This window comes from Convolutriloba macropyga, chromosome 7 (assembly GCF_964194025.1).
Source record: "Convolutriloba macropyga chromosome 7, txConMacr16.3, whole genome shotgun sequence".
Taxonomy (NCBI): domain Eukaryota; kingdom Metazoa; phylum Xenacoelomorpha; order Acoela; family Convolutidae; genus Convolutriloba; species Convolutriloba macropyga.
This window is the reverse complement of record NC_134474.1, coordinates 37,337,499-37,356,896: the sequence shown is the minus strand read 5'-3', so window position 1 is coordinate 37,356,896 and position 19,398 is coordinate 37,337,499. Positions and strand designations below refer to the sequence as shown.

Here is a 19,398-nt window from a genome sequence, read left to right as displayed (position 1 = left end):
TGCCGAACTATTCATTGTTGATCCCTGATTACTCTGGAAAGATTAAGTGGATCAAACTACCGAATTGGGATGACGAGTTAACCAAAGAAACAGTTGATAGGTTCCTTGCCTTGTGTGTTGAACTGCCACAGTTGGCTAACATCATTTTTGCGAGATTTTTTGGACGCCACAGTTCAAACATCTAGAACTCCACATTTTCGGTTATTGGGCTCAAGGCGTATTCAGTGCTGTCACATTTCTCAGAGCTTAATTAACTACACATTCTGGGGATATTAAGAGAGCCGGTAATGTGTAAAATTCGTGTAGCGCTTAACAAGGTGAAATTTGGATATGCACTGTTTGGAACTGGAACCCGCTTAACAGAGAATTGCTCAGCAATTACGGCGTTTGGGGAGATTTTTCATGTGGAAATACCTTACTGTCTTGCAGTGGCTCAACTCAAACATAAAAACCCAATATTCATTTCAAACTAGTCCTAAAAGACAGCAGCGTCGATCAATAGAACCACGTCGCCAATCGCTTGTTATATCAGCTGTAGTTTTGAAAGTAGCTAGATGAAGGGTCGGTACTTTTCGTGAGTCAAGTGCTTCCCCTTCGTTCCAACTGCTTTTGTCAATAACCTCGTTCTAACAAAAGAATAATGTGAAAGCTCATTCTCTACTTCAGACGTTCAGCAGAATAGCTCCCGCTCATAACTTCGCATCTGCTATGCTCCGTTCATTACCATGTCACGACCTCGACATGACGGACCCTTTTGAGCTCAATGAAGCCGATCGTCATCTGCAATGCTTCATCAATACGTCATCTGCAAGTGCGTTCTGGTTTACTCAGCAGCCCGGCTGGTGGATGTTACCGATTGAATGAAATTAACAATGTAAATCACTAAATGGTTTTGTGCGTGTTTTAATCTTCCGGTGTTAATAGATAAGAAGTTGGATTTCACTCTGGCTACACTCGCAGCAGGCTGTTAAAATACAACTAGTTTTGTTGAGTTGGCCACAAGATTGCAATTTTTATTGGCAGTTTCTGCCAATTTTGAATCACGGTGATACCACTGAAGGGTCTGGACAAAGTTTGAACGCGTCAAAAGCGATTATGGGAACTACTTGATCGAATGGTCCTGGAGATTCTGTTCGGAACTGAATGATACACAGTTTGCATGAAACGGTATTCTGTTTTTGACCTCAATTTTTCCATCAAAAGTTTTCCATCACCAGTGACCAGAAACCAGTGACCGCTTTATATACTAGATTTTCCGAGTTATAATATCTACCTCAAACGATGTCATCAGCCAGCTGTTGCCTGGATCGCAACTCGCTGAAGAAAAAGTAAGAATTTGAATAACAATATTTTTTGACTATTGCATGCAACTTTTTAACGTCTAGAAATTTAATGCCTCCTTTAAATGCATAATGAAAACTGTTTAAATGCATAACAGCTTATTAACACAATTACGGGCGAACATAATGGGCTCATTCATTTTTAGTGCAAGCTACACAAAGCACAATAGTCCCTTTCTTAGTATTCCGCTTTTTGTTCCGACCCACTTTAGTGGGGGAGGAACTATATACTCAAATGGGTTTTTTTTGTTCAGACAATTATGGCCGATCGATATAATCATCGTAGAGAGTTGTGAGTGGTATTATTAGAAAGCCCGTCCAGCATAGAATATGGAATAAAAAAGATTTTTCCAATTTTTGTTTTTTATTCGTAGTTATCGAGGTTTAAAGTTTTGTGAATATTGGACGTAATTCAGCTGTTTTTATTCACATTTTCGGGATTTTTGACCAAATTTTGGTCAATTTTGCTAAAAATATGTTAAAACTGTTAACTGCAGTGTTATCGATTTTATCTTTAAAAAAAGAGGAGGGCTGCTGAATTGTTCGATCCAACTTTTTTGGCTAGAATTTATGCTAAATTTCTCAAAATTCAGACTTTTCGTCAAAAATGCGATCAAATTTGCTTTTTAGCCCACTTCCTTTAAATTAGCAGGAGGTATACACCTTAAAATTTCGGCCATATTCTTCCTTAGCTCAAAAATAGCTAGTTCTACTCCCGCTGGCTTCAAGAGTCTTCTGGAATTAGAATTCCAGTTTTTTGAAAATTTAAACTCGATAATTGTACAAAATGGATTCTTTATCTTCGACAAACTGAATTTGTTTTTATAAATTGATTGATTTCGCAACCATTTGAACAACTGAGTGTTTTGTTAGACGCGCAGCAAAATTTGGGCTGTTCTTGGTCTCACCATGGATCCTTACGATGAAAAAATATTAGATTTTAATGGGGCGCGAACTTTTTTTTCAAAATATTACCGCTAAGTAAATGTTTTTTATGTTAAATGACTAAAATCAGGGATTTCAGATCAGGGCTCAAATAATGACCGATACTATTTACAATGGACGAGGCCCAACGAGATTATATTATGGTTTCAGAGTTAAGCTCAAGGTTTTTATGGCTCTGACCAATTTTTTTCGCAAAAAAATTTTATGCACTTCTTGTTTTGCTTTCATTTGTTATAATTTTTATAGCCCCATGACTTAGTGTCCCCAATCAAAGATCCACTTAGTTTTTAGAAGGTATAAATGAACCTAGACAATTCTTTCAGTAGCTATCTAAGGTCTGTTATGACTTTGAATATATTTGTTTCAAGAAAATATGGGTAAATTTTAGAACTTTGCAACTACTTCATCTTCTTTCTCTCAATTTCGAGCGCAGTCTCAGCAAAGACTTGTAGAAACCGGTTTCCTGTGAGTCATAAAATATTGTCGGTAACGGTTTTATAATCAACTAATGGTTTCTTTGTTTTGATACTTCGCGCTTTTAATTTTTTATTTGTTTTTTAGCATAATTGCATTTTCTTTTTTCCTTGTTCATTTTTCTTGTCGAATTATCACAATATTGGCAACTCCGATTGAAGAAAAGCATAGTATGCAAATGAGGAACGTTGGAAAACGATGTATCTTGATTTGCTAACTGTTTTTGTTGAATAGTTCATGCTTTTTGGGCTGAGACAATTATCTCGCAAAATTTTGTGTTTTTTTGTTTTGTTTTTCTGTCTTCTTGTTGTTGTACGCCATATACCAGATAAAGATAGGTCTGAATTGCTTTACCAGGGCATTAACTCAACCTAGTTTATAGGTTTGAGTTTACAGCTGTTTGTTTTAATGACTTTCAAATTAAATTTAGAATTTTTTTTCTAACTCTCCTTTTTGCTTTCATTTTCGTCACCATGTAACTCGATCTCACTAAATAGAAGTCTCAATTACTTGTTGATTTGAACATTTTTTAGCGCTTCACCATACGTAACTGATTGCTTCGACCATTTAGTTTCGTAAAAGTTCTATTCTGTTCAAATTTTGGGTTTCTTTTTGTCATGTCTTTGTAGTCCTTTTATAAGGAAGACTCCTTTATGTTAAGATGAGGAGAAAGTGATGATTTATAGTTCTTGCAGGTAACATCTTATAATTATTGTGCCATGAACAGTGATGTAAAATTATTTGAAGTTTTGGCTTCTTTATTTATTTGTTATTTTGTGGGGTCGTGACTTAGTCTCATTATTAACAGGCCCAATTTGCTTCCTGAGGCGTTGCAACTTAATCCATCATTTTTTTGACTTTTTGAGGTCTGTTATGACTTTTCCAAATATTTGTTTTCAAAGACTTATTTGGGTTTTTGAGCTTCGTCATTTTAGTTTTTCTGTCAATCTGTAGCTCAGTCTCTTGTAAACACAGGTCACAACCCGTTTCCAGTGAGCTATAATTTAATATTTATAACGATTTTAGCTTCAAACTTTTATATTTCGGCTTTGTTTCTACTGTTACCACGAGGTTTTATAAAAATTTTTTTGAGATTTTGTATATTTGTAACTAAAGGATTTTTGTTTTCCTTTGAATTTATAACAATAATTTTAAGTGCCATTGACTTTGAAATTTTGCGCATTTGAACTTTGGATAATGACATGTCTCAATTGCTTCCTCTGGAGATATAAATGAACATTTTAATTATTTCAGTTGATATCTAATGACATCAGTGAAATTAATTGATTTCAAAAATAGAAACATATTTCTGAACTTCGCACCTCTTTGCTCTTTTTTGTCGACCTGTTAACAAGTCGCGATGAGTACACATACTATATATTTTCTTGTTTTATACTATATCTTTTCTTGTTAAATTGTTTTGCGTAGGTTTTATCTGATGCGAGTTTGATTTTGTTATGATTTTTTTTGGTCAAAAATAATGTTTGTTGTTTGATTATTATTATTGTCCTTTCTAGTAGTCTATTATCAGCAAGTTTCATCAGCCCTTTAGCGTGGCAGTATCGTTTTCCATTGGTTGTTTATAGAACGATATGCATGTTTTTTTAATGTTTTCTACTCTTCATCATTTGGTAGCCAATTAAGTCAAGAATGTGGATGAGCGGGGTCGGAACTTTATGTGCGTACGCACATTACCGAGCTTCCTTGTTTGTATATATTACTGAATTTAAAAATTTGGGAATAAGTGTATACAAAAGAATTTGCGAGTACTTCGTTATGTATAGATATAACTGACAATTGAACCACTAGATGCAATTCCATAGTGTTTTATTACTTAATTGATTATAGATGTGAAGCTGTAAGCTGAGAGTAGATATTTTGCGAGTAAGCTTAGTTTTACGAGTCGAAGAGGAGTATTGGTGGAGCGTCTCTTATTTTGTTGGAGTTTATTTAAAAGAGGAAGTAATTTTGATCATTTGAAGCACATCATAAATTTTTAGGTACACTTTTCAGCTTTTTTTTACCATTCGGTCATGTTGGACGCCTTTTTAGCAGTTTTTGTATTCTTCTTCGAATTTTTATAGCATTTGGGGATTTCTGGGATTCAAGTGGGTTGTTCTAGCTGCTGTTGTATTTAATTGATGTCATTTTTGAGTTGTTTTTTAAAGACAATTGAGTAATTTAAGTTTTTTTTAAGTTCATTGCATTTCTTCTGATTATCGCTATAAGTTTTTGTGTTAAATCCAGAATTAAGAGATATTGAATAAGTTTTGCTCCTAAAAGGTGCCATTGAATGCTAGAATGGGTATTTTTCACTAAAATAATTTTTAGTAATTTATTTGTTCTTGTTTTTTTTTTTAGTTCTGTGCTTTTTAATTGCTCTTGAACGAAGTTCATAGCATTTATTGTAAACGTGTGTGTCTTTTTACGACTCAAAGAGGAGTATTGAGATTCTACAGGTTTTTTAAAGCAGAAAGCAAGTTTGTTCATGACTTGAATTTTGACTTCTTTCTGTTCGAGCATTTACCTCCGTTTTTGATTGTTGACTTCTGTTTTCGAACACTGGACTTTAACAGCAGCTTCATTTGTAACGTATAGTAATAAGGGACTGCTGGTAACTTTCAAGGTGAAGAGGCACTACCCTCTTATGCGCCCAAACTGTGCCATTTTTACTTAAAATCTTAATAGTGGTATATGTTAACCTCTAATATGGTTATTTGAAGCCCACTATTGAACTTCTCAGTCCCATTTGGGCTCCCCTCCCTCCCTCCCTTCCTCCTCTCCCCGAATGAAGCAGGCTGCAATTGATTAGAGCTCCCACTAGTCGTTCGAGAGCAATTCTTCCGACGTTTAGTCGGTTATGTTTTTGTGTGTTTAATATGCTTCTAGCAGGTGTTGGTGGGATGCTTGAGTGTAAGAAGTAATGAAACTTTTTTCTCAAATTAGTTGTTAGGAAGTAGTTTTTCAGCATTTTGTGGACAATTATTTTTGGAGAGTTTTTTAATGTTTTCAAGAGTAATTTTTCCCTATGTCCTTCATTTCCTGTCCCTTTTCTTGGTTTTCGTTGTATAAACAATTATTGTGGATTTTTTTGTCTTTTTGTTCAATTGATGAAAGTTAATAGTTTTGCTACGTCTTTGCCAATAGTTGTTTTGGAGTCTCAATTTTTAAAGAGGTTTTTATGAGTTCCGAATAGTTGTTATGGAGTCTCAATTTGTAAAGAAGTTTTTATCAGTTGCTTTATCAGTTTTTGTTGTCAGATATTTTTCCATTGTTAGTTTTTCGGTAGTTTTGCAAAGATTAATTTAATGAAGTAGGAGTTTCTTCCGAAATTCTTCCCGTCTTCTTTTTTTTCCGTCGTCTGGCGCACTTTTTCGTTTAACATTTCACAGCAATGCTTAAAAAGTAAAATTTTTTAAAAATAATTGTTCCCTCTCACTAACGGCGTTTGCGCGCGTGATGCCATCTCTCTCTCTCTCTCTCTCTCTCTCTCTCTCTCTCTCTCTCTCTCTCTCTCTCTCTCTCTCTCTCTCTCTCTCTCTCTCTCTCTCTAGCTAGCCAAAGTTTTTGTTATTTGCTTGAATAGAGTTTGACCATATGTGAATTACCTCGCTCAGAAAAGTTACTTTTGCACTTTAATAAAATGGCTTTTGTTTAAAGTCAAAAGAACTTATATGTGTAATAAAGGTCACTGAGCAAAATGCTTCTGCTAATCCAGAATTGTGTTGTCTGTTATTAAATTAGTGATGACGTACGTTCTCTGCGATTGAATCTCAAAACAAAAAGTATAATTTTATTCGAATCGGTTATCAGCGTTTACGATTGTTCTCGAAGCAGCTACGTAAACTAGAAAACCAGTTATTTTTTTAACAACAATTATGAAAGAGAGCTCAAGAATTTATGCAATAGAATTAAGCTTCTAAGAAGCCTTTCTGATATTGACTTCATTTATTGTTCCAACCCCGTTTCTGGAGAGGGTATGGGTTCAAAGTTCCTAAGATGGGAACCTTTTTGTTAAAAGGTCAGTGGCGGATCTATATACCTATATTGCTTTTGTGTAGAGAACTAAGTGGTATCAAAAAAGTGGTATCATCAAAAGTTTTTGAATTCCCTAGTATTTCAAAGGAGAAATTATGGTTTTTTAAACCATTTTCACTGTTTTGTTGGCATCAGTTACTTTACTTACATGATTTGAGGTTCTCTGCGTGTGCCAAAAAATTTTTTTTCTATATGCACTCTGTTTTTAAGACCGGACTGTTTTTAGCGAAATCTTTTAAAAGCTTCCAATTTAATTTCTCACTTCACTAAAAAAAACTTTTTCTAAATAAATCTTAACTCCGATTTTTTTCAAATATAGACTTCAATAGAAATTTTTATTAATTGTTCCAACATTTTTCAAAAATATCCAGAATCTATATGAGGCTGGATTTTTCTTCGGTCAAAATTCCTTTTTTTGCTTACGCATTCTAGAGAAAAAAAGGTTCTGGTTTTGATTTATGTAAAAAATTATCAGAAATTTGAAAAAGGGGGAACTTTTTAATCTTTCGAAGGAAACATCCAAAAGGAGAAAAATATCGCGCAGGGGGGGGGGGGTGGGTTGACAGATCGCGTTAATTTTTAAGATAAAAAAATAATAAACGCAGAATTAGTTAACGAAGAACTAGAAGCTTAAAATTAGTTAGGTTAGAGGGATTTTTGATTGTCACGAGTAATCTTAGTTTAATCTTAAAGTCAAACTGAATTTTGGAAAGTCCAGGACTTAAGGCGAATTAGAGATCTCAGAGTAACCAAAAAATCGACTTATAAAAGTAAAAATAAGAGCAGAAAAATGTATTCTTTTCTAAATTCTCGAGTTGTTTTAGCAAAAATCTCTCCTTATCTTGTCAGAACTAACCTTTAGAGTTTTTTTAAAAATCCTTGGAGACGTAAAAAACCGGTTTCTTGGAATGAACCTCAAGTCAACCAAGTTCATTTTTGGTAAGTAAAGATGGAAATCATTTCCTGTCTTTTTTATTTGTATTCCTAATTTTGTCGGAGCATATCATTCAAAAACACTTCCTCTAGCATAATGCAATACAGAAGAATTCGAGAGTTAGAGAGTTTATGGATCGTCAGGTTGAAAAACTTAAAGCAAATGTTCATATTTTGTTTTCAAAAATTGGAAGAAAATTTTTTTAAACTCCTATTTTGAAATTGTTATTCGACTTAATCTTTACAGACTGGGCATTTATGTAAGTTGAAAAACTAAATTATTAATTGATTGTGAAAATTCTCAGATTAAAAAGAAAGAGTGTTTTTGAAAGATAAAAAATGCTTCTGCGGTTTACAAATAAATTAAAATTTTCTGTTTCTTTAAAAAGTACTCAGAGTGATAAAGCCAAAAATTAAAAATTACTAATAACCATTGAGCCTTAAGGACAGCATTTAACGTTCCCTGGCATGTTGAACATAGTAGAGGAAGCTATTGTTTTCATTCAATCTAGCTGGTAATTATCTGCGAATTTCTGATAACATTAAATTGACCGAATTTGCTCATGAAACATTGAAAATGATTGATATTTGTAAAAATTTCAAAAAATTCCAAATTTTAGTGTAAAATTTGCAATTACTAATACAATTGCCTCACATAGGTTTCCAGATGAAACAAACTGGACTTTAATGAACGAAGCGAACCATGGCTAATGGTCAGGTGACAAAAAAGAAAATTAATGAAAAGGTTTTTCGTGTCGGGGTTTTATTTGTGTACGTTTTTACGTGTTTGTGTGTGTGTGTGTGTGTGTGTGTGTGTGTGTTTGTATGTATGTATGTATGTATGTATGTATGTATGTATATATGTATGTATGTATGCATGCATGCATGCATGTATGTATGTATGTATGTATGTATGCATGTATGTATGTATGTATGTATGTATGTATGTATGTATGTATGTATGTATGTATGTATGTATGTATGTATGTATGTATGTATGTATGTATGTATGTATGTATGTATGTATGTATGTATGTATGTATGTATGTATGTATGTATGTATGTATGTATGTATGTATGTATGTATGTATGTATGTATGTATGTATGTATGTATGTATGTATGTATGTATGTATGTATGTATGTATGTGTGTAAGAGAGAGGGAGAAAAAGGGTTAGTCTGAGAGAGTTAGTTTTTTAAATGTTGGACACAAATAGAGACAGAGTGCAAAAATCAAACTCAGAAATCAGAAACAATACCCATTTGTTACAAATCGCCGCTTTAATTTTGTTCAAAACCAGGATATTGTTTTTTAAATCTGGCTAGTAACACGCCTGCGAGATTTTTTTGAAAATCAATCTGTTTATACTCATCCTTTTACACTCAATGACTTTTTTTTCGAAATTTTTCAAAAGTACAATTAGCGATACAATTGCCTTAACCAGTTGACACCTAATTTTTAGAAAAAAAAACCAAGAAGACCTAATTGAACGTGAAGAACCTTGTGTAAATATCAGTTGCCAAAGAGAGAATTTTTAAAACGTTTTTCTTTGGTATTGGGTTTTGTATTTGTGTGATTTACTTTGTGTTTAATGTGTGTGGCCTGGTTGATAGCATGTTTTGTCTGTGTCTGTGTCTTTCAAATTGTACTACAATTATCTTTTTAGAATATGGTAACAAGTTTTTGTTTTTTGTATTTTTCAATAGTACAAGTAATTTTCTCGAATGCGAATAAGTTGCTTTCGGATGCTCTCGAAAGTTTTTCTGACAGAAATTAATGGTTGTTCTTGCAACCTTGAAAGTTATGATGGCACATATTGTGCTACGCACAGACCTACATGAGACATCTTATTTCAAGAACTAATCAGTTCAGAGCATGTTCAAATAATTTTAAACGTGTAAAATTTCGTCTTAACCCTTTGTGGAAGTTTCATGAATTTTGCTGACGAATTTTTCCTGATTATTGGGTTAACTTCATCTTTAAATATTTCTTTCGAAATTACGTTCTACGCTGGAGGGTATATCTTTAGGTATAAATCATCTCTCCTATGATATTTTTTGCTGAAAGCTTACTAAACAGAGAAAAGCCGGGTGTCATAGAACTTCTCCACTAACTACATAAGATTTTTAAAGCAGCGTTCGCAATGGGCTGTCAACCAATGTGCTTACATTATCGATGTGTTCATTAATGGGAAAATGCAGTTCTCAAAGACCGTCGTTTTATCAGTTTAGCTATTTTGCAGTTTTTTTAGTTACAGTTAGCGTTCTATTATTAACCTTTTTATTGCGCATAACTAAGAAGTTTTTGTTTCAGGTCCCAATGGGGTGATCGTTATCTTGAAAGCTACCCTCATATTTTGCATCTTCCGTCTCATATCCTGATCAGGGTTCTGCAACATGTTAACAACCGTGATTTGGTCTGTTGTTTGCTAGTGTGTTCTCAATTTTACGACCTTGTATCTGATGCCCGATGCTGGAGAGGCCGGGCATTTGTGATGAACTCTCTTTCGATTACAAAGACAGAATTAATACTGCTGCTGAATAGGTAAAATTTATATGATTCAAGGTTTAATTGTTAATTCAAATTAGAACGGCAAAATAGTTCAAATTTTATTGCTGTTCCCTCCTAAAAGGAATTCTCCATAATCATAGTGTACACACACAACGCGCATTGTAAGATATAAGTAAGATATAAATGTTGTAACTAAACTTTAATGTTATGACCAAGACTAAAACTAAAACTATAAAAAAAACTATGATAGGAGAGAAGAGCTATTATTGGCAGTCTAATGCTTTTCGCGGCCCTATAAACGCGTGGAAGGCTAAGGATATAAATTCACAGAGTTCTAAAAAAATTTGGGTTACTGAAATACTTATTATTAATTACCCATTTTCACTAGCTAATTTTGCAGATGGTTGAATAGTTAGCCGGATTGCGTGAAGAATAGGGTCTAAGTTTGAAAGAACCTTATTTATTACTTGGCAGTGGCAGCAGATGTTTTGTCAGTATTGACAAGTCCCATTGTCTTTCCAATGAATGGTTAAAGAATTTAATTAATAGTTTGAGTTTATAGTGTACACTGTTAAAAAGCTTTAACGCCAATGGTTTTCAAAATCTTAGTGGATTTTTGAGTTTTGCCATTATTCGTTGTTCCATTTGTTGCCTTATCAGTTAGTCTCCGCAATGGCAGGTTACGTTGGTTTTCCAATGAGGCGTGTTAAATCTATTAATTTCGGTTTTGTGTGTACTTTGAGTTTTTTTATGTCTAGTCACTTAGTCTCAGTGATATTGAGTTTTATTGGCTTTATTATGAGGTATAATGAACCTGTTTGTTGCTTCAATTTTACCGCCTAAGGTTTATATGAAATCAGAAATACTTATCAAAAATTATTACATAGTTGCCGTTATTTGTTCTTTGTTGTCTTACCTGTCTGTGTCAGTAATGAAAGGTCCGTTGACTTTCCAATGGGGCGTTAAGGAATCTATTTAATTGCTTTCAAACTAAGTTTGTGGCAATTATACTAGTCCTGTGTTCTTTTTAGGTGATTTTTTGCTTGACCGATTTTTAGGCTGACCCACTTGACTTTTCGTCCTCAAAAACGGAGGATAAACAAGTTACACTCAATCACGCCCCTCCTCCGGTCCACCCTCCTCCTCCTGGCGGTTTGGACCCCGTTTTTTTCCATCCCTCCCAACCCTTGCCCCCCCCCCCCCCCTAATACTTTCATCTGAGCCCCAGTTGGGTACTACCGAAACTAACTGCTCGCCTGTCGTTTGAGAGCAATTCGCCCGACGTTTTTGAGCAATTTACCGCACGTACCGCTACTACCTACCACACTACCCCTTCATATTATATGCGCCATATTTTTGAGAACGTTTTGAAACCATTTGAAATTTTGGTTTTTCCATTCTTACTTTTTATCTGTCTGTTTTGTTAATTGTTAATTTCATCAGATTTTTGAACGAGTCCTCGAGTATTTACTGGTTGTTTTTGATCCGAATTTTCCGCTGGACTGTTAATGATCTATTTTTCGTGATCTCTGCTGAGATCTATTCTGTTTCGGCCCACCACAGCGTAGTGGGCATATAACTTATTTTCATTCTATATATCGGTGTTATGGCTTTCCTCCTGAGTTAAACTGAACCCAGCCTGTCGTTAAGGAATCTATTTAATTGCTTTCAGACTCAGTTTGTGGCTATTATACTAGTCATGTGCTCTTTTTAGGTGATTTTTCGGGTGTCCAATTTATAATACCTGATTTAGATTTTTCGCGTGTCCACTCATGAGAATATCGCGTGTGGAGATTAACGTAATTTGCTTAAAATTCTGAGCGAACTGTATTTAGCATTTTTGTTTTGATTAAATGACGTGTATATTCCAATTGTTTTTGATTTATTCTATCACACAAACGTGAATCAGTGGGCGCTTACGAAAATATTTGTATTGCTTGTGAACAATATGGATTATTGTTTACTCTCAAACGAAGTTTAGCGATTATATTAGTCCTCTGTCCTTTTTATTCGATTTTTCGCTTGACCGATTTTTTGTCACACGCATTTGACTTTTCGTCCTCAAAAACGGGAGAAACAGGTAAGGCTCGGAGGGCAGTATCTTGGAGCCTTACGGCTAACCAGTCTCTAAGAATGCGATTCAACAAAACTATTTTGGAGGCAATTTCAAGGTGTGAAGTCCCCCATCGTTTGAACCCCCCATTCTAGCATCTCTGAGGAGTAAGTGGGTACGACCGAAACCAACCGCTCGCCGGTTGTTTGAGAGCAATTCGACCGACGTTAGTCGGTTTTGTTTAGTTGTACCAATTTATAGGCTGAGGTGTTAAAGAATCTAACGCTTATTGTTTCCAAAAGTTGTTCGATTTTTTGCTTTGCAGGTATTTTATGTTCTTTTTTCTCGTATTTAGAATAATAGAACTGTTCGACATCAATATTTCCTTTGCAGTCGTTGGTTTTAATTGTCGGTTCAAATTTTCAGGAATTGTTAAATGAAGCGTGTCACGAACAAAATTCTATAAATAGTCACTGCTTCAAGGTGAAATTCAGGCCCTTATGAAAACGTTAACAAAGTTGTTTTAAAAATTCTGCTTTCCACGTGGCTTGCAACGGTAATCCATTGTCCTTAAATGGGAAGATTAATCTTACAGCAATAGTAGTTTAAAAAAAATAACTAAGAGGCAGAAATAATTCAGAAAAAAAACTACCCAGAAAGACTCAAGGATAAAAAACAACTGCTTTTGTTTTTGTTAGACTTATTTTGTATGTGTTGAATTTTCTTCTGCTGTTCACAGAATTTTGAAAACTGAATTCTTAGTTTTGTTTTACAAAGATGAAGTTTTGTGATTTTTATTTCACTATTTGGAATTGATTTTGGGCTCAATGTGATTGTAACGTTTGTTTTTCTACTAAACTCAAAAATGTTTTTTCATAGGTTCCTTATGATTAGATCCGCAAACTATCATCTTATAATCTTACTTGCTACTATTTGTTGTGAAAATGTATGAGTTTATTTTACCTTTTGATGCTTTGCAATGCGTTTGCTTATTTTTCATCTGCAGGGTACGGATTAAGATATTTTACCACGTGACCGGTCAATTGGCCGGCATACACATTAGCCGACGCACCTTTTAACCGACACTTGAGCAAATATAACTACTCGAAAACCACAGTTCACGATAATTACCCGCGCATTTAGTGGTAAAAGTAGCGTCCCTTAATTGTAAAACAAACATTAATTAGCTATTACTGATAACTAATTCGGCCATGACTCAGCGGCCGGTGGGACTTGATATGAATCTATCACAACCGAACAAATTATTACGGCCGAACATAATTAAGGCGATGCTTCTAATAACACTATTTGAATTAGTTTCGATTTCGGTCGTTTTCACGTCGTCTTGATGAAATTTGTCGGCCAATTGGCGTGTCTTCTAATATGTGTGTCGGCTAATACACCTAGACTCTTTTACCAGACATCAGCAGTAATTAAGAGTTGTAAAAGAATTTTGTTTCACTAATGGCAATACAATAAATCTTCAAAGTCTAACTACTTTTCAATTGTTTTCCTTCGTGATTTTCTTGTTGAGTTTTGAAGCATAATGTTTGAGTTGAACAATCTCTGCTCAAAAGTTTTTATTGATTTGGTTAAAAACAGGATGCGATATTAAACAAATTTTTTGTTACAAATTATGCATGCAAGAGTGAAAGGTTCAAAGAAATATTTAATGGATTTAACAAAGAAGGCAATCATGTTGTTGTTATATCCTATTGATCTTTGCTTTTCACGTTTAGTTTTTGAGCTAATTATCAGTTTAAGGCGTCATTGAAGTAGCCATTTCAGTGATTTATTTTTAAATTTCATAACTATTGAAAAACATTCATTTTCTCTTTGTTGTAATGTTCTTGTGTGCATTGCATCCAAAATGACAATCAATATTTTCTGCCTTTGAGAGATTAGATTTTTTGATATTTGGCAAAGCTGAGGCATTTATGGATTTCTTCATTCCGGTTGCCTGAAATAGAAATACTAAAATGGTGAATATTAAAATAACCACGTTTTAAATAGTATTCAATAGTTATTTCTTTCTTGTCTGAAAACCAAGGGAAAATTAAGCAATTTCGAAAAGGAATCATTTCAACGTTTATTTGACCAATTTTTCTACAATGTTTTAGAATTTAAAGCGTTTTTTGTTGTAGCTTCGGGGCTAATTGTGCTATCATTTTCTTCAAGTGTTTTTCGGATCTTTTCTGTTTTTGCCCCCCCCCCAGTCCTATATAACCAGGCTGTTTGCACCCCCCAAATATGTTCTTTTTTGTCCTTAGAGATTCTTCAATTTAGGCACAATAACGCAATAACGTGCCGGCACCAGCACAAGATTGGATGGATTTTTGTTTCCGGTTATCAAAAAAATTAGTGTCATAAAGCCAATCCTATGGCAAAAACAGAAAAGATCCTGTTTTTCGTCACAGTTTGTGATGTACCTTACGTTTAAAACGATGCCTGGTCATATAGTAACGACCGTGTGGCATTATTTACTTTACTTTTAGAGGAATTGAAGCCCTGGCCCTGTACAATGTCACTATCAGGCCAAATGATCTGGAAATAGAACTTGCCGGAGCTACAACATTCCCTCTAAGGCTGCTCTCGATCAGTTCCAGTACAATCTTAAGGGAGTTGGCAAGCAATTTCTACTCCAGAATCATAGAGAGCTGTCCCAATTTGGAGTCACTTAACGTTCGTGGTTTTGAATACGCCCCCGCAATGGCTTTGTATTTAAATCGAGGACAGTTGATTTATAACTTGTCTATACTGTCATTCAATGGTTGTCGGTGGATAGATGGAGAGCTTTTCCACCGCGTTTTAGTGGCGTGCAATCAGATAAGAAGATTGGACATGTGTGAATTAAAATTCTGCGAAATGCCTGGAGCTCTGCTCCAAATTATGGATGCATTACCACCAAGTCTGACCCACTTGAATGCAGGGTGAGTAGTGAATTGAGTACCTTGAAGTTTACACCATCGAGCCAGCCTAATTAAAAATGCCACCCCCATTTTTTCATAGCCTAATAAGTTTATAACAAGAACACCCATTGCACTTTTACCCTTACAAGAGGTTAAAAGCTAAATTTAACCTAAACGGCTTTCTGTGTCTTTTTTGTTCTTAAACGAAGTTTGTAGCAATTATAATGGTCCTGTTGGTCTTTCTTTTTGAATGCAATTTTCGTTGATGCCGTTCATTTGTAAGAGACTGATACTCGTTGGTGATTGAAAGGTAACTTCTGCTGGTTATGTGGTCACGCGGATTGAAGAGCTTTGTTTGTTCTGTCATGTTTAATTTAGAAAAATCTTTGTAGGGGGTACTCTCAACTGAGTTCGTCACATTTGGAGAAGATCAGTGAGAGGTGTCGTGGACTGCAGTTTCTCGCCTGTATCAACTGCGAGTCTCTGACGTTTACTGGTTCGATTGTAGAGCAGTTTCTGAACCTACAACACCTGAAGGTAGTGAGGTTTGATGACTGTCCGTCTATTAAAAGGTATGTACGTGTGAACGTTCTATATTTTTTCATATGAATTAAAAATTCGCAGTAATATGCTAGATATTCTCAACTGCTTTTAAACTAACATTTCATTGTTTCCTTCAAAACTGAAGATCTTGTGTCCCTTTAACCAAAACTCAACCTCAACCCATATTCGAACCCAAGATTCACACCGTTCTGTAAGCACGTCGTTTTTAGTTACGCGGATCGAAAATCAAATAAAACATGGAACAGTTCAATTTAGTCACATTTTTCGGAGAGTTTTTTTAAATGATTTTAAATGGACAGAGCTACATGAATGTGAAACTGAATTTTTTTCTCAATGTTGGCAATTATGTTTTTGTTGGGCTTTTTAGTGACTTCAGTAAATTTTCGTCCAACCAATTTTTCTTTCCGTCCTCAAAAAGGGGATAAACTGATATAAGGTTATGATTTGGAAGGGGTTATTGCAATTCAAGCTTTCCAGAGATTCCGAAGAACATTTCTGTCCTAACATTCACTTGATGGTTAAATCTCAAATCAAGTGCTCGCATGATTTTGTGCGTGGCACGGATTCTTCCACATTTGTATTTGACAGCATACAATGCACAATATAATGAGCGCTCTTCTTAAATCCATCCAATCTAGTACTGGTGCCGGCATTTTTCTATGACTAAAATAAGGGATCTCTAAGGACCAAAAATACATTTTTTTTTTGGGGGGGGGGGCAAAATAGAAAAGATCCTATATTTGAATGCACATTATTGTTTGAGCAGAGCATGCAGAAAAGGCCGCATTTGATTTTTTAACCTCAGCAGGCTTCGAAATAAAAAGATAAAAATGAGTTTTCAGATTCGTTAAATGTGCTCTAGTAACGTCAGTTTTGTTTGATTTGAATTCTTACGCATAATTGTGAGGATTTAAAGATCGATACTGGCGCAATAAATCGCAATAACCCTATGAAGCTTCAAAAAACCGCTATCTTGGATTGTATTGAATTCGTGTAGTCATTTCATCCTTCATTCGTTTTTAATAGCCGCGTCAGCAATTCCAGGCGGCTATTATTGATCTCCTATTTTTTTTTACAATTCAAAGAATTTGAATTGTATTAGGGCGCTGTCTTTTTTTTAAGATTTGTTCACAAATTTTCATGATTTTTGAAGTAGTGATTTTGGTCCCGCCGAAACAGGAAGTAGAGCGAAAAAGCGAGTGGTTTTGCGGTGTGAAATTTTTTCGCTCTAATTTTAAAGTAGAGTGAGAAAATGGTGTTTGAACAAAAATTCGCTTTCTCGCTAATGGTTTTTTTGTTCACATGCGGCAATTTCATTTTGATGTTTGCTTTTTTTTCAAATTTTTGGATTGGATTTTTTTCTAAATGGTTTTCCCAATCCATTCATCGTTCATTCTAGACCTAGTTTTTTGTTGGAACCAAATTTCAATATATCGCTATTGTTTTTTTTGTTCACATGCGGAATTTTGACCTTGATTTTCTGATTTTTTAAAATTTTTTTGATCTGATTTTTTTAGAAATGGTTTTCCCAATTCCCTGATAGTCCATTCTAGGTCTAATTTTTTGTGTAGTCATTAAAAATTCTTTGAACTGTACGTCAGGACTTGTCCTGCTTTGTTTTTAATTCGTGTAACAGATTTTTGTTTCGTCTTACCCTGATTTTTCAATGACATCAGTGAATTCTACTGCTTTGCATTTAAAATTTGTTTGCGTGACGTCATTTCTGCTTTTAGGTCGATTGCGTGACTTCCCTCACTAAAAAATGACTTCTGAACTCACTTATGGAACTTTATTTTATGAGAATTTACTAGTTAAAAATCAATAGTGTGCATCTAAGTAGTGCCAAACTTATATGCCCAAATTCTTGAGTATTAGTCTTGATTTCATTTCTAAAATTAATTTTGAAAAAGCTCTTTTAGGGCTTTTTGCTTATAGTCCGTATGTGTATCATAAAAATGACAGTACGTATCTAACCCAAAAAATTTAGCGATCAACTAATGGACTTTTGGTCAATCTGCCTATCTTGTTAATAGCCGCACAGCGTAGCTGGGGCTATTATTGGCCTTTTGTTTTTTTTTATTTCGTCGTCGCGATTTTTGTTACGACCATATGACGTCACAGCCACTTCAAATCTGCTTTTTTTCATTCGTTCATGCAATTTCATTTGAAATGAGTGCGTGACGTCATTTTTTCGCGCTTAGTGGAGCGATTTTTTTGTTCATTCTGGTGATTAATTTTTTGGTCACACTTGACTTACCTCATTCTCAAAAAAATGACTTCTTCGCTTTGAAATTGACTTTTATTTACTTTAATTGAAAGAGATAAGTTGAAATGGGTGTGTGTCAGTCTAAATGAAGGTTATTTGAGAGCAGTTAATGGAGGCAGCAAAAACTTATACAGATTTTTTTTATCAAAAAAAGACGATTTTTTTTGGTCTGTCTTTTTTACTGTTTTTTTTTGAGACAGCAGATCTACGAAGCTATTGTGGCTATTTTCTGGCAATCTGCCAGCTATGGTTGCTTTAGTTGTTTGAATTCATGGAAGGCGACAAGCGTCTATCGGGGTATTTTCCGGCAGTCTGCCGGCTATGTTTCATTTTCTGCATCTTCCAATAATGTGAATTGAGATGGTCGGATTTGTGTTATAGTAAATGTATGGAGGGCTTTGTTAGACGGAGCAAGTCAATTGAAGAAGTGAGCTTTACGTGGCATGTGCCTCCGGAATCACTGGAAAGAGCAGATGGCAAAAATGTGATTCAAAATTCATTTACTGCTCTAATAGATGATGTCGCTATGTTTGATCCATTGTTTTTGCCTTATCCGCATTTTAAATAGAAACAATTCGTGATCTGATTTGTCAGTATTTGTTTTAGTTCAAATGTTACCTGTAAATGCTTTGTTCATGCAGAAATGAAACCTAAACTACGTAATACAATTTTTGGAAAAAAATTGGTAAATTGGATTTTGCCTTGATAACTGTAATTGAACATGCATATTTATCGATATCAAGATAGATGCCAAGTGTATATCGCTGGGATGATTACAAATGAAGCCATTTTGGGATTTATCCATAAGCAGGAATATATTTGTTTGCGAAGGATTAATTTGAGTTTGAATTTGTCTACAGGATTTAGAGTTATAAAAATCTTGTTCCGTTAATAGTTGAATATTGTATTTATTGTTTTATGTTGATCTCATTGCTGTTGTTGTTGATTATATTGTTGCTATATTAGTCGGGGGTATTCACGCTTGCATAATGGTTGAATATAAAGTTTGCAATTGAATCTATTAGCGAAATTTTTTGATTGCTAAATCAGTTGTGAGAAATGCCATTGGTGTTTAAATATCAAGTTTCTGTTTTATGAAAATTTGACTAATCGATTAGGTAGATAGTATATTGCCTGTTATATTAAGTTAAGGCTGGAAAGTATAGTACTTGATTCCATAGAATGACGGGTTACATGAGAATTTACCTAATTCCATTTTACACAATGCCATATTTCAACCAATGCCATTTTACCCAATACAATTTTACCCAATGTCAGTTTACCCAATGCCATTTTACTTAACCTGCCAAGTTGCCAATGCTCTATGATCTTTTCTTTTCAATTATCCGATATTCGGTTGTGAA

General features: G+C 34.5%; 4 protein-coding genes across 4 annotated transcripts in view; 2 read left to right on the top strand and 2 right to left on the bottom strand.

The window, feature by feature from the left end:
- LOC142342839 (small nuclear ribonucleoprotein F-like) overlaps positions 1 to 19,398 on the bottom strand; it is a 537,554-nt gene that overhangs the window by 175,187 nt on the left and 342,969 nt on the right. The window lies entirely within an intron of this gene.
- The window catches only part of LOC142342838 (vesicle transport protein GOT1B-like), a 456,129-nt gene that overhangs the window by 93,762 nt on the left and 342,969 nt on the right, over positions 1 to 19,398 (bottom strand). The window lies entirely within an intron of this gene.
- Positions 1 to 19,398, top strand: part of LOC142342837 (ER membrane protein complex subunit 3-like) — a 184,743-nt gene that overhangs the window by 102,384 nt on the left and 62,961 nt on the right. The window lies entirely within an intron of this gene.
- On the top strand, positions 113 to 19,064 carry LOC142342833 (uncharacterized). Its single transcript, XM_075394433.1, has 5 exons — positions 113 to 1,328; positions 10,045 to 10,275; positions 14,791 to 15,225; positions 15,597 to 15,776; positions 18,416 to 19,064. The coding sequence occupies exons 1-5, from the start codon at positions 1,282 to 1,284 to the stop codon at positions 18,600 to 18,602; spliced, it is 1,080 nt and encodes a 359-aa protein (XP_075250548.1). The 5' UTR covers positions 113 to 1,281; the 3' UTR covers positions 18,603 to 19,064.